This window comes from Falco punctatus, assembly GCF_963210335.1.
Source record: "Falco punctatus genome assembly, chromosome: 5".
In the NCBI taxonomy this organism is placed as follows: Eukaryota; Metazoa; Chordata; class Aves; order Falconiformes; family Falconidae; genus Falco; species Falco punctatus.
Genome location: NC_137584.1, coordinates 57,682,652 through 57,710,296, shown reverse-complemented (window position 1 = coordinate 57,710,296; position 27,645 = coordinate 57,682,652). Strand labels below are relative to the sequence as shown.

General features: G+C 42.9%; 1 protein-coding gene across 3 annotated transcripts; it reads left to right on the top strand.

Moving 5' to 3' along the window:
• The first annotated feature begins 14,452 nt into the window (after window positions 1–14,452).
• On the top strand, window positions 14,453–26,167 carry RNF146 (ring finger protein 146). 3 transcript variants are annotated; one of them, XM_080390444.1, is made up of 3 exons: window positions 14,805–14,963; window positions 20,636–20,792; window positions 24,393–26,167. In XM_080390444.1, exon 3 carries the CDS (start codon window positions 24,394–24,396, stop codon window positions 25,450–25,452), a length of 1,059 nt encoding a protein of 352 aa, XP_080246570.1. In that variant the 5' UTR covers window positions 14,805–14,963; window positions 20,636–20,792; window position 24,393; the 3' UTR covers window positions 25,453–26,167. The 3 variants fall into 3 exon arrangements, with proteins under 3 accessions (XP_080246572.1, XP_080246570.1, XP_080246571.1); XM_080390445.1 differs by lacking the exon at window positions 14,805–14,963 and adding an exon at window positions 15,582–15,866; XM_080390446.1 differs by lacking the exon at window positions 20,636–20,792 and having other exon boundaries at window positions 14,453–14,963.
• Window positions 26,168–27,645: the final 1,478 nt, after the last annotated feature.

Below are 27,645 nucleotides of genomic sequence, written 5' to 3'. Positions count from 1 at the left end.
GAAAATGAAGGACTATCCTGGATTTCTTCAGAGCCTTGGAGCTAGATTAGAAATCCAGTTCCTTCCTTCCCTGTGACACACGGCACTTCCCAATATCAAGATCGTACTCTCCTGCTCGGCCCCAAGCGTACCCTGAAAACAAGGTCCATATGGGGATCTTCAGAAAGCAGAGCAAAAAGCAACCTAATGGAGTCAAGATTAAACTGAATTTTGGGACTGAGTCCCCAGCTGTGTGCATCAATGCCTACATCCCCCTAAGCAGGTGTGCCAGTTCATGTATATGTTGTGATCTGGAAGTCAAAGAAACACATGCAAAGGGACAGGGACAGACTTCTCCAAATACCAAGATCCAGGACAGCAACATTTCACTGGACTAGCAGAGAGCTGGGTTCACGGCTGGATGTCCCCATCTGCAGCAGAAACTGGAGCACAGCAGCATTCCTATCATGCAGCTGTCCCAGTTTAGGCCGTGCCATGCTAAAGCAATTAGGATGACATGGGCAGGAATATTCAGGTAAAGGTACATCTACTTAAAAAACACCTGTTTCAGGACCTCTTGGACATGTGGGTGGCCTCAGTGCCTGAGCAGCATTATACATGCTCACTGGCAAAACATGGGTGTGCAGGGCAGAAAGCGATGTAGCTGGAGAACTGATCTGGGCCTGAGGAAGGAGCAGTTTTGAGGAAGGTAGTGGTTAAAGGAGCCATTTCAAAGGCAAAAAAAGAGGAAGTATCAAGGAAGAATGAAGCTACATGAATAACAGATGGGATAGAAAATTTAATGATAATATGCCAGTAGAACCTATTGCACCTGGAACTTCTTCACCACTTGCTCTGGATCATATTTTCCTCTCAAAGTTTCTACTACAAAAAGAAAAGAAAACTAGTCGTCTTGCACTTGTTTTGACCCTACCCATGCAGGGGATTCCAGACTCTGCTCAATCAGTTTTAGCCTCAAACCTGAAGATAGGATGTGAGTGCGCCATGTTAACGTTGTTCTCTGTATTTTCCGACTCATTGAAGTTTTGTATTTCAAAATTTGAAGTAGTTTTTGCACCATCAGCCATCTCAGTTAATGTAGCAAATTCCTTAGCTAGTGTCCTCACTCATTTACTTTCTATAGAAGCTTAGGCCATACTGAAGATCCACCAAGGGACTTCTTAATCTTTGTATTTGTCATCACGCCCAGATGATCTGAATAATGTCTCCTTTTAAATTCAATGGCACATTAATAACACATACGAAATGTAAGATTTATTAAGATCTCGGCCTTAACATCTGATGATAATAAGGATGTGGACAAACACATACATACACAGACACTTGTATATTCTTAATTGTAATTTAGAGGGCCTGCTTTGTGGTAGAAACCTTGAAAGATCATCTTTGTCTTTTTTTACTCTATTTCGCATTACTCTGTTTAGACATAATGACCAAGACCAAGACTTCCAGCTGCACCCAAAGGAAAGTGAAATGCAACCCTGAAGAAGGGCATGAGAATTGATTTCGGCCTATTTTTATTAGCTAAAAAAATATCTGTGACCACTGTTTGCCAGTCAGAGGGCTTCTGTATAGTTTTCTGGTTTCCAGTAACTAACAGAGCCTGTCACCTCCCAGGGTATTCGAAGTACATCCCAATGAGATTTTGTCTTTCCTGGCAATGTCCTGCCTGGCAGGTGGGTGATGAGAGAAGTGTTACAGTGACTCAGCTGGCCCATGGGGTGTTGCCTCCATAACCAACAGAGAGTCAGGTGAAGCAATCTTTATGTGGGAAAAATCTGAACCACTGATTCAGGGATTGCTAATTGGGGATCTGAGACTCAGAGGGGCCTAACACTATCATTTTCTTCATTCTTGTGTGGTGGACTCATAATAATAGGTTAATTATGGTTTTAATTTTGGAAATACAGATTATTGTTCTTCCACGCACAGGCCAGACAGATAATGATTTCTTTGTTGCAAGTCTGGCAGAACACAATGCTTCTTGTTTATAACAGCAACTGGGCAATTTATTTGCATGCAGGAGGTAGTTTGTTCCACTGGATACACTTTAGCCTTTACTTCTCCATTGCTCAGAAATAACACAGTATATTACAATTACAATTATATTACAATAAGCCTCAATTATTGGGTAAACCAATTTAATCAAACAAAAGTATGGCTCATACATAGCTGCAATTACCTATAAAGTTATGGGTACTGGCAGTCAACAATACTGTCTTTCACTGCATCATGAGAAACGGCACCTCCTAATTTAAATGTGTGCAACTGTCAGCAAGACTTTCATTGTTAAAGAATATTATGGCAATTATTCTATTATGGTGTTATTCCACCTTACTACCCACAGACAGACAGTGGAATGGTAGAAACTTTGGTGTCTCTTTTTTATGTTGTACAGTCTCTTTGCTGCCATCATAACACAGGAATTTTTCTGTATAGCTCATCATACATGAAAAAGATCACAAGTGTAAGCTCATGTGATGCAATTCTTCAGCACCTGCCATCAGGGCAAAAAAGCCTTGGCAGCCTTGACCAGTGCAGCTATCAATCAGCCCTGTTAGCAACAGCCTCCTTTTGCTCACAGCTGCCCTCAAGACCTTTGGCTTCTACTAGCAGATGCATGCTTGGGCATACCAAGCATAATTCCCCTCAAGAAAGGACAGTCGCAGGCACAGGAGCTGGTGACTTACTGGGACAGCCTGTTGGTTGAGTCAGCCTCTGCGCCAGACCTGTGTGTTTCAGCTCTGAGGTAAAGGGTGAGGTTCAACCTGAGATGAACATGCCTAATTTTCACTGCCTCCGTGGAGATGTCTGCACAGCTCAGGTGTCTAAAGTGTTTCTGTCAATGGAGAATTGATGAATACAGCCAGTAGAGCCTGGAAGGTGATTCAGCTGTCCAAAGGCAAGTGCCCATGGCCATTTTACATTCCCTATCATATCCCTTCTGACTTCCAAACAGTACTTCAAAAAGGGCATAGGCCTCCTGTAAGGCCTGTGTCATACCTGCAATGATACATGGTTCTCACCTACCCTCTTGTTGTGGTTGAACCCTGGTTGGCAACCAAGCACCACACAGCTGCTTGCTCACTCCCCCCCACACACAGAGGGGTGGGAAGGAGGATCGGAGAGGAATGTAAAACTCAAGGGTTGAGATAAGAACAATTTAATAGGTAAAGCAAAAGCCTCACATGCAAAGAAAGCAAAGCAAAGGATTCATTGACCGCTTCCCATGGGCAGGCAGGTGTTCAGCCATCCCCAGGGCAGCCGGGCTCCGTCACGTGTAATGATTACTCAGGAAGACAAGCACCATAATGCCAGATGTCCCCCCCTTCCTTCTTCTTCCCCCAGCTTATATACTCAGCATGATGTCATATGGTATGGAATACCTCTTTGGCTAGTTCAGGTCACCTGTCCTGGCTGTGTCCCCTCCCAGTTTCCCGTGCCCCTCCAGCCCTCTGGCTGGCAGGGCCCAAGGAACTGAAAAGTCCTTGATTTAGTATAAATGTTACCCAGCAACAGCTAGAAACATCAGTGCCCTATCAACATTGTTCCTACATCACAGCCAAAGCACAGCACTGTACTAGCTACTAAGAAGAAAATGAACTCTATCCCAGCCTAAACCAGGACAGTATCCACCCCTTATTCCATACCATTTACATCATGCCACGCTCTCCGATACAACCTCATTAACCACCATCGCCCTTCCCACCCTTTGACATAATACACAGACATCATTCCCCTAGTCTATGCACCACCACTGTAAAAATGTCTATAAAATGTCCGCAAAATGTCCACTGAGTTCATTTAGTCCATAAACGTGATCTCTTACAGTAGTCACTCAGAAGAAGAGAGGTTGTGTTTTATGTGGGGTTATCGGGCATCAAAGCCAGCTCAGGTCGGGTCACTGTTCCACTAGCACTGCTTCTTGTAAGGCTTCCTGTAACTACTAAGAAGAAAATTAATTCTATCCCAGCTGAAACCAGGACACCTCTGAAATTGTATTAGAAGTCACAGCAACTCTTTCCCACCTTTGGTGCCTACTTTAGGGTAAACTGATTTGATCCAGAGACTCTTCTGACTGTACTGCCCAGGAGCTCGGCGCAGCTGCCTGAACACTGCATGGAGTGCCATCTGAGATGCCCTGGGACAGCCTGCCTGGAGCCCAGCTACCACTGCAGAAGGACATGGGTGTCCCAAAAGTGCTGTGTCAGACGTACCAGCCCCAGGTGGGTGTCTCAGAAACCCTACAGCAGGGGTCCTCAAACTTTTTAACCAGGGGCCGGTGCATGGATGCAGTGGCAGGCAGCCATCTGCAGCTGCTTGGTTTCCCCCCCAACCCCTGGCGGGGAGGAGCAGGGGGGTTCTGTAAATACCAGGGGCCAGACTGAGGATGCTGGGGGGGCCATATCTGGCCCGTGGGCCATAGTTTGAGGACCCCTGCCCTACAGCATCTGAAGAGGCACAAGATGTAGAGGAATGAAGGCAGTGGGTTGATCAGCATTGATAACATGCAGCTGTGGCCTTGCCTCAGAGGCAGTAGGTTGATTCACATGGATGATGTGCAGGTGTAGCTCGTTCCTGCTAAGTAGTTAAATAGCCCCGAGTATTGGGGGAGAGGGGGTTGGATGGGGGAGGAGTAGTGTGGTTTGACCTCTGGAGGAAGGAGAAACAGCATGGACAGTAGACTCTGGCTGATGGTAAAAGCCTTGTTGCAGCCTACTAGTTTGTTTGTGCTGCAACAATTGGTGCCTTGTGTGAGGCTGAGTTGGACTCTGGCTACAACAAGGAGACACTTGTATGTGTGTCCCTGAATCCTACCCTCATAGATTTCAATGGGTAGCATATGTATAGGCACCTACACACAGAGGCTGAGGTGTGTTTAAGACTTGTATTGAATCTCATGCAGCGTGATCTAGCTATGACCTATTTCCTCTGGTTTAAAAGTTTATACAAAGATAGTTGTGGGCACTCAACTAAGAGCATCAGCTCTTAAACTGTGTCTAGTCTAAACCAAGTTAACAATTTTAAATGAGTTTAAGATCTGAGCTGCCCCTTCCCTACCTTTCTCAGTCTACTAACCATGCCAGGCACCTCTCCAATATGAGCTTTCATGTTTTCCTGGGAGATCTTGACTGCTACTGCATTTTAGCTGGGTGACCGGTTAAAGAAAGTTCCTTGTAGTGTAAAGCTGCAGGCTCTCTCACACCCTTATTTTAGCTACAAGAGCTTTCTACCCCATTGCTGGAGATAATCTTAATGAAAAAAACAACTCCACGGAATCTGGGCTTCTAAAAGAGATTCAGCAGCTCTTCAGCTAATTAAAGAGGAATGATGATAGATGCCACGCACCTCACTGAAGAATGAAGTCTGATGATATCAAGTAAAACTATAGAATGAATAATCATACTACTGCTAAACTTTTCAGCAAAAATATCTGGCTTCTGCACTTACCTAGCAATCACAAACTGTCCACCACATCTGTCCAGATACAGTGAGTTCCCAATACTCCTCTGCAGAGCTGGCAAAGCTTTCCACTCCTCCTGCAGAGTTCTGTAATTTATTCCTCCTGATTTTACAGCAAAGTAGAAACTGAAGTGGGATTAATGGAGGTATAACAAGTGAGATAATGCAAATAACTGCTCCATCAACACAATTACTCAACATGACATCAAGCTGAACCAAAACCACCAGTGCTAATTTACCTGAACCTACACAGCATATCTACTTTGCTGGGCCTGAGCATCACAGAAATCTGCCACAGACACAAAGCATGAAGCATCCACAACTGTATATGCAAGGATGTATACAACCACACTCATTCCTTAAAAAACCATTGATACCTTCCATGCTATGGAAATGTAAATGAAAGTGCAGGTCCATTCATCTCTCAAACCAAGTACGCTATGCCTCCTATAAAATGTACTGCTTAATCTTCAAGAACTATAGCCTTGCAGAGTCTGTAATATAAATCAGAAGTTAGTTCATTCATCCATATATGATCACCTCTTATTGCTCACTCTTTAAGACATTACAGTCTCATTCAACTTTGTTACACCGTATAATTTAGTTGGAGTTTCGAATGAAATCATATGAATGAATTTGTGATCAGTGTAACCCAGCATCACTTCACTGGAACTCAAGGAGTCAGATGTTCTTACAACAGCAATTTAATCCATGAGCAGTGGAATAACATAGTTGCAGCATCCTGCTCAAAGTGAATAATGGGGGCAGCTTTGAGCCCCAGGTAAATAGATGCCATAAATTCAGTCTTTGTATAAATCCAAGAATTTATACTGGGTATTGATGCAGCCTAGTCATCTTGCTGTTCAGATGCTCTGTAGTTCAAAGTTTACACACTATTCATTCCTGATGTGTGTAGCTGAAAGTCTACTAAACTCCACGGAATGGCATTGAGCTATGCTGGCTGAGTGTGTCCCTGTCACATTACCCAATACTCAGCTGAAGTCAGCAGTCTCAAATGTTGACATGCAAAATGAGTTTTTTTCAGACCTCATTTCAAAGTTAATGGAAATTGTGTAGCCATTTCCTTTACCTGAATTTAAAGAAGCCTATCACAGCTCCCTTGGGGAGAGGACAACAGTGGAAGAAGTGATCATAGTACATCTGAATGAATTAACTGAAATCAGTGAAACTAATTCTACAGTAAAATGCCATCCAGCAAGAACAAGGGCCAGAACTGAGCCCAAACTAACATCTTAAAACTAGGAAGGGTGGTGAACTGAGACTCCTCATCTGTTTCTAATAGGAATCTCTCATAGCTTTTATCAGCACTGTTGGAAGTCAAGAAGCAAGAACACTTTATTCCATTGCTTTATCCTCCAGCTTTCAAACCTCTACATAATCAGAACACATTTAAAAATGCAGCTTATGTGAGAACTTTGAATAAAACAACAAAAAGCCTGATTTATTTATCTTAGCCCTTTAAAAGAATACACATTCTTGCAAATTAATGATGCATTAATACATCAGAAGCTTTTCAAAATTATTAAAACAGACCTGAGCCACAACAAACTCCAACCTAACATTACAGATGTACCAAGAGAAATAATTCACACAACAAGAAGCCCCAGAACAGCACTTTTTATCTCACTTAAATTCCAGCAAGACCAGTAATTATGAACTGGTGCACACAAAGGCTAAGGCTCAGGTGTAGCCATCCCCAGGGTACATCACCACAAACTGAATAAATGACTTTCATCTTGATATCCTATCAATCAAACTAAAGAGAAAAAAAAAGGCAGCAAAGAAAATCCAAGCAGAATATAAACTCAAGCATACATAATACACAATAAATTGTAACTGGAGTTTGGAAACAACTGCTTTCCTCAGAGGGTCCCCTGATGACACATAAGAACCTGGAGATGATTATGGTATCAGCAGAATACTACCACTTTGTACTTTCCATCTTCAAAGGATTCTAACTAATGAATCCTCACAAGGCCCCTGTGAAACAGGCAAGTATTATAATCCATCTCACAGGTAGAGAAATTCACTACTGATTTGGTAAAGCTTATGCCAGAGAAGAGATTTAATGTTGAACTTTCTGAATTTGAGGTTTCAAATCCTTCTGTGAACTCCTCTTCCCTGCCTTCTACTTCCATTTGCCTGCTCTCTTCCTTTGGGCCCAGAGAGGGAATATAGTGTTGCTGCAGCTAATTTTTGTCCTCCTGTGAAATGCACAGAATCAGAACAATTAGGACTACTAAAGCTAACAGGATGAGCAGGAAATGGCTGAAGTTAAGGCATTAAGCATACAGAAGGAAAGGGTATTGCACTCTAGGCTGCAGAAAATGCAACTGTTCTCCCTCAAGATGACGTCATTTGTCTTCTGGAGCACCTCTTCCTGACAAATGGTGCAACCAGTATGTCAGCAAACTCAACCAGGATGTAGTTTTGTCCCTCTCTTCCCCTTGGAGAAGATCTACACAAGGGTTAATTACACTCTCATGTTTTCAAACCCCTCATTGACCGTTTCTGTAGGAGAAGTCATAAACCCCTTCATATGTGCCTGAGCCAATCCAAGCAGATTGCAAGGTGGGCAGTCTATCCTGTCGGATCTAGTGAAACTACTTGCAAAATGGAAGGCTGTGTGTAAGTACTGGCTTGGGGGCTATGTGGGTAGTGAGAATTAATAACTTTTAACTTTGTTTTTTTTTAACATTCAAACGTTTATGTTGCAAGCTAGGTTGAATATCCCTTTATCAGTGCTTATGGATGCTATTTCCCTTCACTGATTTTGTTAATTAAACTCTAAGATATAACAGGCAGTGTGGCATTACTGATTAATTCATGCCTCAAATCCTCAATGAACTCCTGTCAGCTCAGAGTTCATGTCACTAAGAAATGCACTTTTCTGTGCCATGCTGTCATACTGTCTGAGAACACTTTATAAAATAGTTGCAAAAGCAAGTGATACTGTGTTGCTTCCGTCTGCAACATCACCCTTGCGTTAACTGTTCCACCCTGCATGGCTCTTGGAGAAGACAGACATTAAAATTGGAATTATAATAATTATTTAAGCATTGACTGACATTAATTTCCTTCTAAGATTTTGCCATGATAATGACTCCATCTTCTTTTCAAAAGTCTGGTAAAGCCATAGAAAGAAACCCGCTCTCATAGACACTTATTTAGTCTAAATTATTGGCATTAAAAATTTCAAATAATATTAAGAAGCATTTATCCATGGCAGTACTACTTTAACTGTGTAGTTGAAAAGTGCATTACAAGTCTGACCTAATCCTGTATTCTTTGTAGTATCAGCCATGATAGGCATCTCACTGGGAGATGTGAGCATACAGAGAAAGAAACTAGACTTCAAATGGGAACATTTAACCCAGTTGTTTTCTTTACATTGTGTTGTTATTCCTCACTCAAGAAAGAAAGAGATGCTGCCACACTACACAGCTACCTGTTGCAGCCAAGATGAATGCTTCTTTTGGGTGGCATTGCTACTCACTCTCACTTTTCAGTACCAGAGCTCTATACTTCACAAAACATTTCTTCTTGCTGGTCTTAAGTACTACAAAAATAGATCTGGTCACCGAAGCTGGAAACTGGGAACTGCTTTGGGGGGGGGGTCCCCTTCTGCCATGGAGAATGTAATGGAGGATGGTGCTGTGTGTCCGAGACTCTTCTCATTCGCCGCCTTGGTGCAATGCTGGGGAAGTACACAGCACACAGCACGGCTCTGTTCCTCACTCCCTTCCCTCCTGAGATCTGCTTCATCTCACTCTTTCTCTCTGCTGTTGGGGTAGAAAGGACATGCCATCTGACAGCACTACCCAGCCAAATCTGGGGAGAAAGTGTGGGTGTTCCCAAGCGTTTCAGGGTGTCTCTTTTATAAATACAACCCAGAGTTAGAGGCCTAACTAGTGTGTGGTTTCCCAGAAAACATGAGCACAGAAACACTCTGCAAGTTTTGCCACTGACTGCAATAGGACCAGGGTTTTGGTACAACAACAAGCAGTTTTAGTTGTCAGGAGCAGGAACGTGCATTTCCTCTGTAAGTCAGGAGTCTGGTCAGTGCAATAGCTAGATCAGGAAAGACAGCAGTACCTATACTTTATCAAAATTTTTTTGAACAGCTCAGCTTCCGTACAGTTACCATATACCATCTAGTGATACGAAAGGAAATTGCAATTTCTAATTCATTATTCTTTAAAGACAAAGATGGCAATAACGTATTTTTGATATTTTGCTTGCTTTCCACTAAAACAAAATGCAGTCATGAGTGCGCTACCTCCTCTCTGTGATTAACAGTTTTTCCATCTATCAAGAATCTTGTGACTCCAGCTAGTTTTCAAGATTTAATTTCTGAAGATGTATGGTTATACAAAAATTTCAGCTTCAATAAAGTTAAAATAAAGTCTGCCTTATAGCTACAGACCTACATTATATATGTAGCTATAAGTTACTATAAGCCTTACAGCTGTAAAACTCAAGGCTAAATGTAAAAGAAACCCAAAACCTTGTAATTTTTTGTAAATCTCATGATTTTGACGACCCCAAATACTTTTTTTTTTTTTTTTTTTTTTAAAATATGAGGTTAATGTTCCCTGTTGATGGGGAGGAAGTAAAAGAGAAAGAGATTCTAGTGGTTGTGAGACTAAGGCACAAGATTCACTCTGGGGAAAGGAAGGCTTTAATCCTGGAAATTCTCTGCCTGGGAAACTAAAAGATTTAAGCATACTGTGTTGTAAGGCAGTGACTGTTTTGTGGCAGTTTTTTTCTGCTTGTCTGCATTACCATATGGATGACTTCAATTCAACAGCAACATACACTGTGATATGATTCTGACAGCTGGGATAATGGAAAAAGTCAATGTTTACTTATTGGCAGAAGAAAACTTTACCTTGCCTGCCAACTGGGGCAATAAAATAAATTTGTTTTGTATGCTGCATGGAATTTTTTACTGCCACTAAATGAAAGCAAAACAATCAGGATCTCTCCCTGGGAGTTCACAGACAGAATGGGTACAGATCCAGTGAAAGGAACAGATTGAGAGAACTGAGAAAGAGAACTTGCCCTCAGCTCCACTTCTCCCACTTCTCCTCCTCAGCATCATTTAACTTTGTTTTTAAAGCAAAATGGGATTGTTCTCATGACTAACTAGCACAATCCTTCCAAACTGTTAAATAACAGCATTTTTGGCAGAGATTGCTATGTATCTAGATTATGTAAGCAAAACACAGATACTATAATAATACAGTAGTTGCCTTTTCATATGCCAATTCAGGCCTTAACTAACACTTTGCTCTGAATCTACAAACAGTGACTGGAAATCGATTTAGCTACAGTGCAGCAGGACTACAAGCGTAGATTGCTGAGATAGTCATGAACCTCAACAGTTTCCAGCAAGTCAAAATGGAAAACCTCTTGCAAACCCAAGATGAGGCTTTGGACTCGCATTGATCAACTTACCTTTTGTACGTCACTGGAACAACTGCAATTGCATTTCAAGGGCGTTGAAGCAAATGTCATTTTATCTCACTGCTACAGTCTTGGGCACTGATTTTACACTCTGCCTGGCTGTAGAGAGCCATGACTACCAGGTGCCAGGGCCAGAGAATGAGGGAGGCAGCCTGATGTTGGCTGTAAGCTGCCAGAGTCATCCCTGGCTAGCCCACGTGGCTCAGACCGCTCTGCACTGTTAGCATGCTTAAAACACTTGTAGCACAAGGAACAAGGTTGTGTCATGGACTGTAAAAACCATAAGTATCATTTTAAAACAGAAATAATTCTAGAAAATTTGTGTATGTTAGTCTTTAATGGCAGTAAAAAATATAACGCTCTAATGGTTACATTACTTTAACGGTAGTGTAACATGGGGATCTTAAGCTCTATGACAGCTTACAGGAAAGGAATGCAGTAAGTGATAAGCAACAGGGGTTCACGGAACAAGCGTGCCACTGAAACAAAATCAGGATTTGTGTTTAGTATATTTATTTGGAACTTGATCCCCAGCCCATCTCTGACTGCTAGCATGGAAGAGCCAAAGATATGCTTGGCTCATTCCAACTTTACACCTTCTCTGCTCAGTACAGAGTTTGTTGAAGGTGCAGGAGTGTGGAAACAGCATGATGCCACACATCCTCCACTCCTTTACTGCTAGTGTAACTTGGCAGCGGTTCTGAGGGTCTCCACACTAACTCCCCAAATGGCTTTGATACAAACTGACTCAAAACCACAGCAGGAGGAGACTGTTTTTCTCCCCTTTCTCCTTAAGCATGCCAAGTGCAGCAAAGATTGAGCTCCTGATGAATATAAGACATTGTCATATCTTCAAAGATTTATATAGTATCACATACGTTTGAAGAAGCAGGAAAAATGCTTCATAAATAGAAACACTGAAATATGGATTAATAGTTCTCCATTGTCAAAGCATCAGCAAAATATTAATGGTGGGACTGGAACACTTAACAGGGGAAGTGGTTCCTTTTAAGGATTAGTCTGGTTAATCTTTACTTTTGAAACCACTGTATTAATTAATAATTTAGTAGCAAGCATCAGACATATTCCAGACTGTTGACATTGTAGACAACAGTAAAAATAAGCAAGGAGAAACAATAGAACACAACAGAACTGTGAAGCAAGCAGAGGTAGAAAAGATACAAATGAGGTGGTGTCAATTTTAACAGACAGGTATAAACTAATATGCATAAAGGAAGTCATCGTTGAACGAGATGGGTTGTGTTCATGCCAAAAACAGAAACACAGAAAAAGATATGCAAATAATACCCATTCTGACTGAAATAAGAGCTGTCAATAAGGATTGATGATAGTGTAGGCAACATTTTAGAAGGTATAATCTTACTAGAACTTAAGCAGACAATTTCTGATCCCCTTATTCCAATCTGTTCAACTAGATATCTTTGTGCTCCTTATTTCTTTAGTCCAGTAAGGTGCAATGCATTTAATTTTTTGGTTACTAGCTTTGGCACTACCTGATATTCCCTTTAACTGCCACACTTGCTCCATAACTCATGGAGCATAAAATAAAATCTTGCATTCACTAGTTCATTTTCTCAGTTGACCTGCAGCTGCAGTCAACAGTCACAAACCTATCCAAACACAGGCACGGACTTCTTTTTTGCTAAGCACAGTTTTCCAAGATGCTGCTTCTCTTATGAAGCTGCATGCATTGAGAGTAACTTCGCTTGAACTCTTTGGATCCCTTAAGAGTCCAGGCCTGCATTCCTGTTTTAGGTCAGATTCTAACCGAACCTGACAGGAATTTGGCCTCAATAGTTTCCACAGGATCAAGGTCTGGTTCAGTAAAGGATTAAGCCTATTGTTGCTGAACACATACTGCCAGTAAGGGACCTTTCCTTTTCTCTAATCCCCACTCTTTGACCCAGCCTCACAGACCTTTTTAGATAGCAGTATACGTGGTCATGTAAATGTTTTTCCTTGGATGCAATCATGTCACGTTTGTTAAAACCAGTGCTAATTATGGGTAGGTTCTTCCAGACTTGTAGAAAAACTTAGCAGTTTTACCAAATGCATTTGTTTTATTATTCCTGATTACATTTAGAATTTAGCGTTCTGTAGATTTTTGATCTTTTATGTTCTCTGATGCTTGTGATTTCTGTGTTGTGATGCTGATGATTAGGTGTTAAAATACCAAAAAGAGCAGCCAACAGTACTTCTAGATCCATCAAGCCTTTGGCTAGACAGTTTACACCTCTAGTCATGTTGAAATGCTTAGTTTCCCATTCCTGTGTAACAAGTACCTGGTCTTTCTTCCCTCATCTAAATATCATTCCATCTTAAATGATGTGTGGATTATTGTTTCCCACTCTGGTTTACTCAAGAATTAATACAGCAGACTTTTCAATTGTTTGACAACAGCGGGCAACATAAGCCTCCCCCATGCACCCCATCTCAACGGGACTAACTCAGCTTCTGGACTGTCCAGCTCCCTGCAGTTACGCTTGGGTCATGCCCAGGTCCATCTCCACCTGTGGGAGACCACCAAGCGGCCAGATCTCCACCAGCCACCCAAACACAGCTGGGCAACACACAGCACAAGTCATTGGCCTGTAGTTGGAGCAGTGGCTTATCAGTGTATACAAATATCTTAAGGGCAAACGTCAAGAGGAGGGGTCCAGGCTCTTTCCAGTGGAGCCCAGCGACAGGACAAGGGGCAACGGGCATAAACAGCAACAGAGGAAGTTCCATCTAAACAGAAATAAAAGCTCCTTTACTCTGAGGGTGACAGAGCCCTGGAACAGGCTGCTCGGAGAGGTTGTGGAGTCTCCTGCTCTGGAGATATTCAGAACCTGCCTGGACACGATTCTGTGCAACCTGCTGTAGGTGAACCTGCTTTGTCAGGGGGTTGAACTAGATGATCTCCAGAGGAGCCTTCCAACCCTGACCGTTCTGTGACTCTGCCTGGCTGCCAAGCCATAGAAATTTCCAGGCAAATGAGCTGCAGAATGTGCTCTTGGAAAGGCCAGCAACCCTTCTCACCTCCTGCTGGATCTACTCCCTGGCCTCAGCAGTGGGGACAGGTGCAACTGCAATCAGCCTTCAAGATAATCAAGCATGATAGAGGTGCTCTAGCTCATTTTTCCCCAGTGCTGTCACCAGCCCAGGTCACTGATGCCGTGCCACTTGAACGACAAACCCCAAGGAAGCGTGCCCGTCTACCGTCTGGGCAGAAAGGTCCAGAAACACGCATAGGGAGGCTCCACCACTTCCAGACCTCTGCTGCCTGGAGGGGTGTTTCAGGGCTTGCTGGCAAGCTTTTGGTAGCAGAGGGGATACCCCTACCGCGTCACGAATTACTTTTTATTTCGCATTATCCTGCTCTGACTGGATTGGTAACGAGGTAATTTCTCCAGGTCTAGCCCGTTTCGCTCCTGCCGGTAACCGGTGAGGGAGGGGAGCCCTCCCCGCCCTTATCTCGACCTCTCGCCGTTTTCTCCGCCCCGTCCGGCCGGGGAGGGCGGTGACAGGGCGGCCTCGGCGGGCACCGGGCGTCCGGCCGGGGCCAACGCGCCACACGGCGGCTTCTATCAGAGCAGGGGCCCCGGGAAGGCCGGGCCGGACGCCCCCACCTCCCGCCGCGCTCAGCCGTGCGCCGAGGCCCGCCGAGGCCCCCCGGCGCCCCCCCGCCCGCCGTTAGCCCAGCGGCAGCCGGGCGGCGCAGGCGCTGCGCACCCCGCCGCCATGGCGCGCCCCGCCGGCACCGGGCGAGGCGACGTCACGCCGTGGCGTCACACACGCGCGGGCGCGGCCCTCCCCGCGCCGGTGAGGTGGCCCCACCCTCTCCCGCTGCCCCTCCCCGGCCGGCGCGTCACAGTGGCGCGTTGCCCGCCCCCCCCCCTCAAGTCCCGCGCGTGACGTCGGCGCGTCCCGCTGTCCCGGCGGCGGGGCCGGAGGAGGCGGCAGGTGACGGCGGCGAGTTGAGCGGCGCGAGCCGGCCGGCCCGGCGGGTAAGTGCCTGACCGACCGACCGGGCGGGCGGCCGCGGCCCCGGCCCTGGCGCCGCCGCGGGGATGGGGAGAGGCAGCGGCTCCGCCGCCTCCGACGGCGGCTCCAGCAGCGCCCCTCCGCCGCGGCCGCCCGGGGCGGCGCTGCCCGCGGCGGGGAGCGGGCGGGCGAGCCGGGGCGGGTGCCGAGGCCTCGCCGCGCGGGCGGGCGCCCTGAACAAAAGGCCGGCGAGCGCAGCGGAGCGGCGCGGGCCTGGCGCAGCTCCCCGGCGGCGCTGAGGGACGGCCGCCCCGGCGGGCAGTCGGGCCCGGTATTGTTTTGGCGGGGGGTGGGGGGAGCACCCGCCCCGCCCGCGGGGTCACGTGACGGGCGCTGGGGCCGTGGCGGCGCAGGGCGCTGCCGGCCGCCCCCGGTGCCCCGCCGGCGGGCCTGCCCCCGCCCCCGCCCCGCGGCGCGGCAGGGCACCCAGCGGGCCCCGGCCCCGCGGCCGGCCTGCTGGTCCGCCCGTAGAGCCTCGCGGGTCCCCTGTGCCGGGCCGGGGCCCGCCTGCGGCCGGCGGTTCGGCCCCGGGGGCGGTTCGGCGGCTCCCCGCGCTCGGCCGGTGCGTGCTGCGGGCCGGGGCCCCGGGGCCCGGGTTTCGTTTTGTTCGTTACTAAAATAGGTCAGGAGCATTAGCTGCGGCGGCGTCACGCGTGGCAGAATCCCCTGACCGACCGAGCTCAGCGCTTTAATTCTTAGACCGATGTGCAGCGCTTTAAATGATTGTGCGCTGGCCGTTGTCACTCGCCTTTCAAAATGTCATTGCCGCGGCTGGCGTGCCCCGCTCGCTGTGAGGAGCTGCGTGAGGCTGGGGTGGGAGTCGCACGAACAGCCGCCGGAGCCCAGCGCAAAGCCTGGAAAACCAAGTAACTGGTGTTTTTCAATGGAAGGGCTTTTGTTTTCTTTGTGCTTGATGGCCTCGGCTCGAGTGTTGGGGTTGCATCCCTTCAGAATGTTAAAATGGGACATGAAAATAGGTCCAGCTTGTGGTGCAATACATGTTGCCACCACTGAGAAATTATTACTAAATACTTAGTAAATACGCGTTTTCTTATACAGATGGGAGAATCAATGTGGTAAAATAGTGAAAGCCAAGTAAAAGTGTGGGGATTAAATCTTAGCATGACTTTTCTGTGATATGAATTGAAATACTGTAGATTTTGATAATGCTGGTGAAGTGTGCAAGTGTACATTGAAGAAGTACAAGGAGAAGTAGGGAGTAGAGTTCTGAGATGTTCCGCTTTCATCAGATTTGTAACACTAAAAATACAGCCCTCCTGCTTTGGTATCTGCTGTCTCTGGACAGCAGGGTACTTAAAAATAGTTCCTAAAGCATCTCTAAAAATGCATTACCAAAAATTACAGTTTGTAGTAGTGTTGAAGACACAGTGAAATCTGAAGAATGATTTGGTCATTCTGAGTAAATCTTAAATATTGAATGTTTGCAATAACTTACTTGATAGTCTTGTGTGGTTACCACTGTAGTTTCTTTCCAAGTGAATCAACATACCGGTTGTTTAAATTGCTATAATACAGAATATGTATGAGTGAAAGAAAAAGTTCTGTTGTTCTTGTTTCCTTCAAAAAATACTGCATCAAGTAGGTGTAATTGAATTGCCATTTATTTAGAGAGCTGGAACTGCAGTATTTTTAAAGGCTATTGAATAGTAGATTCCTGGAATTAGTGGGGGAGAATCATTTTGTTGAAGTTGATCCCCCCCCCTCCCCCCCCCCGCACCGCATATTAATCAAGTCTATATATATCTGAAGAAATGTTCCTGTACTTCCTTTGTTTCTAAAGCATTGATCACTTAAGATGAACTGGTTTCTAATTAATTTTCCACACAATAGCATTATATTTCAGTGAGAAACTAGTATTTTGTGCTGTTAAATCAATTGAAATAGGCTATATGCTTGAAATGCAAATTCAGTGCTTCAATTGTAGCATAGGAAAGCCACCTCATTTTGAATAAATATGTAGCGGTTCAGTACTGAAATGGTTGACTGTTCTGTTCTGCACTTGACTATTCCCCTGTGATTCAGTTCATATTGTACATATAAGGGTTGGGGTTTTTTATTGATGTGTAATAGCAAAGGATAAGGTATGACAGGCCTCATCATAATCAGTATTTCCTGAAGATATTCTGAGTTTAAGAAGCATACAGAAAAGTAGATGAGAACAGGAAACAATGAGGTTATTTATCTGTAGTGCTCTCCAGCGCCCAGGGACAGGGTAAAAAATAACTGATAGGCTCAGTACCTTGAGCTGATAGTGTATTGACAGTAGCAGATCTTCAGATGGGAGAGTGATTTATATCCCCCTGCTGTTTAAAAAAAAAACAAACAGCCACCTTCCTTCTTCCCACAGTGTTTGGCTTATAGTGACTTGTAGGGAAGGGCAGAATTCTGGGGTCCTTTTTCCCCTCCTGCCCCCCCAATAATTGAGTTACAAGTTAGGGAGCTTGATGGAAAAATCCAAGTATTTAATTGCAGAAGAGCATTTACTCTTTTTGAAGTAATACTGTAGCTTCTGAGTTTTCTGTGGGGGGTGGTTTGTTGATGATGAATTTGTGATAGCTATTTTAGAGTAGTCTGTACAGAGTTGCAGAATTTGTGAGAACATTTGTCATTTGAGATAAGACTCAAATAATAGACACTGGGCTGGTTTGGTTAGAAGCTGGTGTTAGCTGAATATAGCAGTGGTTTGTTCTTTTTTGTTTTTAAAAAGCTAAGCTTTTACTTGGAAGATTTCTTAAGGCTGTAGGTAGCACTTCATCAACATTTAGGAGCTGGCTTCTTACATATTTACGTTGTTGGGATTATTTTTTGTTACTGTTGCTGTTTTTGCAAGGAAATAGGAAAGTGGGAAAAGCTGTGTTGGGTCAGATAGTTTACTTGGGATCCAGTGGGCACATTTGATGGAACTGACAAGAAATGGTTTCATTCCATCTTGGTCTAGTAAAAGCTTGACATTCTTCTTAAGAAGAACCTGAAATCATTGTGGGAGATAGGTCTGGTAGGAAGTCCACAACTTCAAAAGTTTCAGGTTGCGTGGAAGAAGCGGATGTGACTTCTCCCAGCAGGCATTCCGAGAGATTTTCAAAAGGACAAAAAGAACAGTTAAATGCTGGCAGAGCCTTCATTTGGGAGGGGATGTTGCCCAGTTTAAACGCTTTCTTCCAATCAGTGGGATTGTCTTTCATCTGTTGCATCTTGAATGAAAGATTTAAAATCAATGTGTGATGATAGGATACATGGATTGTGAGTGTACACAATGAAGGGATACTTCCAAGTTGCTGTAGATAGCGTAACTCCTCATACTACATGCTTTTCTAGCATAGACAATTAATTGCCAACTATAGGGCACAGCTCTTGCCCACTTGGCTTTAAAGGAGGAGTCATTGGCCAGGAAAGGGGGGGTGTGTAACCACAAGTGTCTTTTAGCCCATTTACTAAAATTTTCAGAACTGGCTTATTAAATAAATAACAATGTCATGAAATGTAGAGTTACCTGAAGTCAGTTTGTGAACTAGCTCTTCTTAAGAGCAGTGCAGCAATTAGAAAGTTGCCTTACCATAATCCTATAATTACGCCCTAATTGGATTCTTCTAGGTATAATTACATACCTTGGACATGTGCATGCATTTTTATTTCCTAAGAAATCTGCCAGAAGTGACCCAACTTTTTTCTCCCATCACCACCTCACTTTTGATTTTATGATGTGCTACCTCTAATAGTGTATTGGGAGAGGTAGTAGACTGCAAGAGGTAGTAGATAAAAGGCTTCAAGTGATACCTACAGAAGCAACAGAAAAGCCAGCTCCTAAAATGAAGGACTGAACACCACACCCACAGCATCCAGTTTGTTGCAACCTTCTCTTTGATCATAGCAAATGTAGTATCTTTTCTGAGTAGATTAGAAGAGCCAAAATTTTAATGGTGATTGCAGCTCTTGGTTTCAGATTGATGTGTGAAGAAAGGGGAAGCTGCTAGAACGATGAGGGGAGAAAAGGTGTGGATAGGCTTGTTAATTTTTGCATTTTTCCTTAGGAGCTCTTTCTAAAAATAGCTGCGTGGAACGTTACATGGAGCTCAGCTATAAAGAAAATAACACATTTGAGTGATGTGTCTTATACTGAAGTCATCTGAACATTTCACTCTGATGTTAGTAATGAAAAATATTCAATCATTTGATGAAGGACTATAGCACAGAATACTATGATACGAAATGCTCCATGCTCTTTGAGGGACATACCACTCCTTGACTTTACTCTTACACGTCTGCTCTGCACTGTATTTATACAGAAATGATTCTTTCCTTGAGCAAATTGAAATCCAAGACCTTACATTCTTGGGTCTGCTTCAGATCATTCCTGTATGTAATGTTTTGCAGCAGCTGGAAATTGTAGTTCAAAATGCTTAAGAATCTTGAAACCTACGGCCCAGAAGGAAGATATAAACTCCGTAGCTTATCAAGTCTTTTTACAGAGGATTCCCAAACACTTCCTGTAACTAAGGGTGGCCCTTTTAGGCCAAGACCTTCATGTTTAGGGTGTGAAAATGGGACAGTGAAATCTTGATGGTCCCCCTTCTCATTGAGATTGCAGATTCATACTTCGCTACAGTAGAGTTATTTAAGTATTTGTTAGACACTTAACTGGTTTCTAGTGATTGCGATGTATTTGTGAAACAGCTTAGATTCTGCTTGATGACATACGCAAAATGTATTGTGACTGATGTTACCTGTTGGCCTGAAGAGGGGTATATTACCTCAGAGGTGTGGAAGCTGGGTTGCATCCTTGTCCACTTTTTCAAAGATTGCATGCATTCATTCCATGAATGAACCTCAGAGCCTTTCAGCACTTTATAAAGAAATAAAGGAAGATCCTAATTATTCCTTTTTTTGTTTACCGTGTAAAATATCAAGTCTAGGTCATAGAGTTTGGTTATAAGCCAGTATGAGGACATACATACGTAGATTTATAAATAAAAGTGCTGAACGCTTCTGAGGTTCGTTCATTAAATGAATACACGTAATCTCTAAAAAAGAGGACAAGGATGCAAGGCTCGGAGCTACAAGCTGCTTGAAATATGAAGGACCTAGGGGAAATCACCTGTTTGCATGCCGTTTTCTCTTCAAGCATCTGATACTAGTCCCTGTTAAGAGACAAGATGACAAGCCTAGATAGTCCTTTGGAATTACATGATATTGATGATTTTATGAACAGCTTTAGGAAGCCATTGTGACTTTTTAAACTCTCTGAATATAAGGAGTAATTTATTAGAGATTAGATTTGCATAAACGTAATATGCTTTTAAGTTTGGTCTTGTTTCTCTTTTTGTGTATGTGGTCATTTTATGGAAATAAGCTATTCACTTAAAGAAAATTGCCTTTTACAATACTTCAGAAAAAGATAATTTGCTTAAGTAAGACATCAGAATAATTGACATCAAAACTGTGGGCCAAAATTGATGACTGGAAAAAAATAATTCTGATGCTATTTTTGTTGAAGATAGCCTGCAATCAGGTAAATGAAATAATAATTCGTTTTCTGTAATGGGACCATGGCATTGTGTTTTGCTTCCTCATACCTCTGTATGCAATTGTAATGGTGATATTATTTGCTTTCAATTAGCTTGCAGAGAAGCTGAAACACTGTAGTGTACCACTGGGCAGGACAAGTAAGGAATGAGCCAGCCTTGGGGAAGAGGACCTGCCGTCCTAGCTGGAGACATCTGAAGAGAGGACATTTTAGTCTTGTGGCATGCTTCAGTAGAAATTACTCAGAAAAAGTAAGCTGCTTTTTTGTTACTGGGCTTATACTTGTCAACCCCTTGTCAGACTGCTTAGTTGCAGTTAGAATTTGACCTGGAGTTTGAAAAATTACTCCACTTTGAGATTGAGATGGTTTTGTGGGGAATTACTTTTTGTTCCAGTAGAGTCATAGAATGCCTGGGGTCTTTTCGTATAGATTTATACTTTACCTCTTCCATATTTTATGTGTTGATGAAGGTGCTCTAGGCTGCGCACCCTAAGCTTACAAATTAAATAGATGTTTTAATATTAAAAATATTAAGAAAATCCACAAAAGGATAATAGAGAGTGTGGATCTGGCAGGGTTGTGGACTAGCACCTTTTCAGTTGGCTTTAGGCTTTATTTATGTTAAAATGCAGTATTCAGATGCTTATTTTTCCCTTATTTATACCTGAATTGAAGATCTAAATACTTCAAATAAATTTACTTTTAGAACTTGTCCTTGAGTTTGATAAATTGTTAGCCTCACTAATCAATAATGTAATTTTCCCTGTTACCAGAATTGACTTAAGGGAAACCAACCCTCCAAGAAACCAGAGCTTTACTGTTTGATATCAGTTCTAATATGCAGCTTATTTTGATTAAACCTTGTTCTAAAATATTACTCCTAATTGGAGGAAAAATATTCTGTGATTGGTTTTTAGTTCTTAATACCATGAAGTTGCAGTGAACATAGGCCTAGATGTTTTTCCTCCTTTCTGAAGGATTACCTCTTCAATAAAAGTCTACCTACACATCCTCATACCAGCTTATAAACAAACTCTATGACCTACATTCGATACTTAAAAAGGTAAACAGAAAGGGATTAATTAGGATCTTCCTTTAGAAACAAAAAGTGAGACAGCATTGCTTTAGTTGATATGAATCTTCAAGTGCATAATTGTCCTGCATTCTGAGCACATGCAACTGCAGTTGTGCTTATCTTTTAAGAGTTTTATGTTGCTGTGTAGCACTAGCTTAGAGATAAGGGTTTACTCCTCCAGCTGTATTCATTTTACACATAACATTTTCATCCGAGTCATTAAAAATCACATAGGAATTTCAAGATAAGGCATTTACTCCTTTCTTTTCATTTATTTTCTCACTGTAGTAAGGAATCAAAGAACCCCCAAATTAATGGGTGACCTATTGAGCATAGTTCAAATGTTAACGTTTTTGTGCTTTCAGTGAACAGGTGAGGAGGTTCACTCTGCTTTTAGCTAATGAATAAGTTAGCTTCTGGTATCAGAATTTGGTTTGTCAAAATGCATTGCGTTCTTAACCCCAGCATTGCATTTTAATCCCCTCCAAAATCTTAATTACAATACGCAGCTAACTGTATAGAAGGTACTTATCTACAGGTTGTTTTAATCCTTTTTTTTTTTTTTTTTTTTTTTTTTTTTCCACTGAAAAGGATAACCTTAAAAAAGTATATTCAGGGAGAAGCAGCTTTTTGTAAAATTGTAGCATGGAAGTAAACATCTCTGCTGCTGTGCCTTTTTGCACAGTAGTATCTCATTACAGGAGCACTTGAAAATTCAGATCCTTTACCTCAGCTATGGTTAGTGCAAATTAATCAATACATGGATTTCTCTTCTAATTCTTCTGTCGTGAGATACTGGTTGGGTTGTATTCATAGGTATTCTGAAATCTCAGTAGCTTTTCTTCTCCTCTTTTTCTAGCAAGTTTCTTATTATAAACCCCTAGTTTTGGTGTAAAATTCTGTTGCAAAATACAGCCTCAAAGATGCGAGGAAAGAAACGTATTCCAGCATTATTAGCATGGATCTTGTAGATAGATGTTTGTACAGTGAAAAGACTTTAACCAAGTGGTAGGTAATGCTCTGTCTGTATCTGGCATGCTGATTTAAGAACTAGTATGCAGATTTGTCTTTAATCTCAGAGAAGGAAATTCAGATGTGAAACTGAAACATAGGTGGATACAATTAATGTGCTACTTCAGGAAAAAATATTTGAGCAGTAGAGCTTTTAAAAGAATGATTTGATAAAAAAGGATTAGAGGCATTGGTCTTTCAGGAGGAAATTGTGACAGAAGGGAACAGATAGCATACAGAAATAAATTTTTAAGTAAACAGCACTTAATACATTATTCTAAAGATAAATACAGATACTGAAGCATAAATATTTTTTTTTTGTCAATCCCAGCAATGTATTCATAAGATGTTTAAAGCAGTGGAGGCTTTTACAGTAACCCTTGGCGTTTTCTCTTAAGGTAACACATTCTGCTAGAAATGTGTGCAACACTAGAACAGGCCATCCAAGGAGGCTGTGGTATCTCCATCCTTGCACGCTTCAAAACAAACCTCAGCTAGACAGAGCCACAGCTGATAGTATTGGTGGCACTGTCATGTGGAGGAGACTGGACTACATGACCTCTGACGGTCCCTTTTGGGCCACATGCACGTGTTACAGTTCTGCACAAACTGTTCCTAGGTGCTTGTACAACAAAAACTACTTTCACTGAAAGGGTATTTTGCCGAAGCCTCCAAGTTCCTTGGGGATTTAAATGAAAAAAGGCACCTCTTTAAGCCCCATACCCCAAATCCCATTCTTCACCCTCATTTGGTATCTGGTGTTTGGTTTTGATTTCTAATAAATAAAAACATGAAAACTACCATGAAACAGACGGTGAAAAGATTCCCATGGCAAAAATGTAGTTGAGAAGGCATTTGCAAATTTAGACTAGAATTTTCAGCTACTGAAATCCTACACAACGCCAAAGTGACACAGTTTTACATTCCCTGTTCTCTTACAGTTGGTTACAAAACCATCTTTAATGACAGAAATAAGATATGGCCAGAAAAGGTAAAGGCAATGACTTCACAAACTAAGCAAATCAGTTGTGTGTCTTCTGTGATAACACTGCTCCTTATGCTGTGCTGCAGCGATTGCTTTTGAGATGCACACGGCTACATCAGGCAGTTCACTTGATGCTTTTGCCTCAGTTCTCAAATCTGGTTCTTCCTGCATTCCTGTGGTTGTTCTGAGCCCAGCTGGAGGGATGGTATACCATGGTGTATGGGGACTAAGAAACAGTGGGAAAATACTTCACCCAGGTGCTGCTGCCAGGCATATTTCTTCTGTGGAAGCCTAGACTGAGGTACTGTTTAGGCAATCCCTTAATCAAATGAGTTACCACCAGTAGTGTGAAGAGAGAGTGTTTTAAGTTCAGTGTTTGCAGCTATATCACCTCTTGAGGAAAGAACCATAGCTTCTTTAAATTTCCTGAGGAGGCTCTGAAGTAACTGGCTGGCTGGAGGTTCATTAATCAACACTACTTTAGACAAAGAATAGAGGAAATTCCAAAATTTGCTTTCTGACTTGGCATGATAACGTGCTGAAAATTAAACAGATGAAGATTGGTCATTAGCAAAATAAATTCTCCCAGTACCCTATTTAGTCTGTCAGCTCAGGAAACGGAATGTTAACCTGTCAGTTTCTTTGAGTTGAGCTTCATAAATGATAACTTACCTTAAGGTAAGAGTCTCATTCTGTGGATGTGGAGGTCAAAAGTGATGCAAGGTGCCAGTTTAGATTACACAATAAACTGATTTAAATCTGTCTTTGATCCTTTGCAGGATGGCTGGCTGTGGTGAAATAGATCATTCGATCAACATGCTTCCCACAAATCGGAAGACAAATGAGTCGTGTGCTAATGCAGCACCTTCCCTGACAGTCCCCGAATGTGCTATCTGCCTGCAAACATGTGTCCATCCAGTAAGTCTGCCTTGTAAACATGTTTTCTGCTATCTCTGCGTGAAGGGAGCTTCTTGGCTTGGGAAACGATGTGCACTCTGCCGGCAGGAGATTCCAGAGGATTTTCTTGACAAGCCAACCTTGTTGTCACCAGAAGAACTCAAAGCGGCAAGCAGAGGCAATGGAGAATATGCTTGGTACTATGAAGGTAGAAATGGTTGGTGGCAGTATGATGAACGTACCAGCAGAGAGCTGGAAGATGCCTTTTCCAAGGGTAAAAAGAGCACTGAAATGCTAATTGCTGGGTTTTTATACGTAGCAGATCTTGAAAATATGGTTCAGTATAGGAGAAACGAGCATGGACGCCGCAGAAAAATAAAACGGGACATAATAGATATACCAAAGAAGGGAGTGGCTGGGCTGAGGTTGGATTGTGATGCTAACACTGTCAACCTGGCAAGAGAGAGCTCCGCTGATGGTGCAGACAGCACACCGACTCTGGGGGCTGCAGCTCTGCAGCCTCTAGCATCCATTTCTGCTAGGCCCCTGCCGTCACTAGATGGTCAGCTGGTGAGTCCTTCAACGCCATCGCCTGATGCAAGTAATTCTCTAGAGAACTCTTTTGCCCACTTGCAAATAAATGGAGACAGTATGGCTGAAAGGAGTCATAGGGGAGAGGGAGAAGAAGACCATGAATCATCATCTTCTGGTAGGGTGCCAGCCCCCGACACCTCTGTTGAGGAGACAGAATCAGATGCCAGCAGCGATAGCGAGGATGTGTCTGCCCACATTCAGCAACGCCCAGCCTCTGTCCAGCAGAGACACTTGAACGCAAATGCAAGCCAGTCAGGAGCAGATAGACCAGTGGGAGGTGGTGGGGTGGTAAACACAAGCGTAAGATCTAGAAGGCCAGATGGACAGTGCACAGTCACTGAAGTGTAAATTTAGAGCCATGTGATTAAAAACTCAGTCCTGTATCTGTAAATTTTCTGTCCACATTGGCATTGCACTTAAACCTAGCAGTGTGTTTGGTGGGAGGGCGGGGTGAAGGGGAGAAACAGATTTGGCCTGTTTAACTTAAGTCTCTTAACATGTCTCAGCTGGAAGACTCTAACTGTAGGAAACTGGGTTGTCCTGTTAGTGGTTTGAAAGCTGCTTAGCAATGCCCAGTTTTCTTGGAAACGTCTTGTGTTTATTTTGTAGCATTTTCCCCTTGGAGATACTCAATCCCTTTTTGGCCAATGTATATCTACTGTACAACTTGAATTGTCTTCATTATCTGACTGTTGCATTAAGTGTCTTACTACTTTCTGCATGGATTGATGTATGAAAAGAACACTAAAGCAATGTGGGAGCAGGCAAGATGTTGGGTGTGAGCAGGATGCTTCATTTAATGTGAGGAAATAGATGTGAGTTTGGAATTAAAATGTGTTTTTACTAGACAAGAGCAATCATTTACCTTCCTTCAATGGAAATGTAAAAATGCTGTTAACTTTTGTTGCAAATCCTTACCTATACACTCTTCATGGCATTTTCACTGGCTTTGCCATCTAGTCCTTGTAGTTTTGTTTTTGAGGTCTTTCTTGATCTGTCTCGTTTTTGTTACGGAATTTATAATTTAATAAAACTACATTTTATCAGTAATAATCTCAGATAAGTCTCCAGTTTAATTGACCTTCACTGGAGGAACTTTAAAGAAAACTATCATGAAGCAGCTTCCCGTGTTTGCCAAAAGGGAGGACTGGCTCCGGGTGGTATCTTGATGTTCTTGCATCCCTGACTGGCTGTCTCTCAAAACCAACACTGTAGAAGTATGTCTTTTTACTGAAAAATCATGAGTTTCAGGCGTCACACTCACACAAGCTTTAACGGTTACTTCTCATCTGAAGAGCTGATCAACTCACTTCAGTGTTACAGCAGGCAGAAGTACCACACACAGCCTTATTTTAACAGCAGAAATGTTGAAATAGAAGAGTGTAAGGAAGTTATCAAACTTGACCCTATAACACAGAACACTGATGTTAAGGACTGCATTGCTGTTCCTCTGTTCTTCACAGGAAAACTAGTTGCAGCCTAGAAAAGGTAGTTTTGTGCTTGTATTAGCAATCTTCCATAAACTGACTTCTGTGTATTAAAGAAGGTTAGAAGCCAGATCTTGAAAAGCACAGCTTGTCTTTTCTGTGCATAGCAGTTGTTGTATAATTTCTCAATTTGAAAAACAGCATTAGTTGATTTATGGACTCAATCTTCAAAATGAAGCTTATACTCCAATTCTTAGTATATGTATCCCTGAATAGAAAGGGACAGTAGCTCATACGTAGGTAGTACACCTCTTCAGACAAAAGTTGCTGTAGCAAACAATCATTTGAAGGGAATTAAAAGGGCCGATTTATAAAAATGGTAAGATTTAAACTGTAATGATGGCTGATAGGTCTACTCTTGGGCAAAGCTGTGCCAGCCCTCCAGTTTGTTTCCTCTGCCCACAGATGAGATCGGTCAACACAGAAAAATGCAGAGGAGATTAGGATGGAATAAAGAAGATTTCCTTCTTTCTCAGCTAGGAATGGATGCTCTTGCTCACAGATTTTTACTGTCATCTTCCAGTTCCATAAGGAGCATGGACTTAAAGGAAACAGGATGGAATGGTTTTTTTTTTTGTTATTTGCCAGCTGTCTTATTTCTCTGTTTCGAGTTAGCACACACAGTGGCTCTTATCGAAGTCTGACTTCGTGCTGCAAAAGCTTTCAGTAAGAACACTTCTGCTGTGTGCACACATTTTACTTCATGTGAGGGTATCTGCTGTTGAAGAAAGCAAGAAGCAAAATACAAAAATTTGACTTGTTAGATACATCATTTCGTTATTTTCTGCCCAAATAGTCTACAACTACTTTTCAGTGATTATCCTTGGAGGTTCTTGACCAAAGTAGGCAGACCTCTTTAGCTAAACACCCGTGGTGCTGCTTTTGGCTCCTGCTGGCTGACTGCAGCTGTGAAGTACTAAAATTATTAAAGTACTAAAATTAGTTAAAAGTAAGGCTGGTGAGAGCTTAATAGCCAATCAGCAGAGTGGCAAATGCACTCCCCAAATCAAGCTAGCAAAAAGTAGTAACGGGCAATTCTCATATTTAAACCATT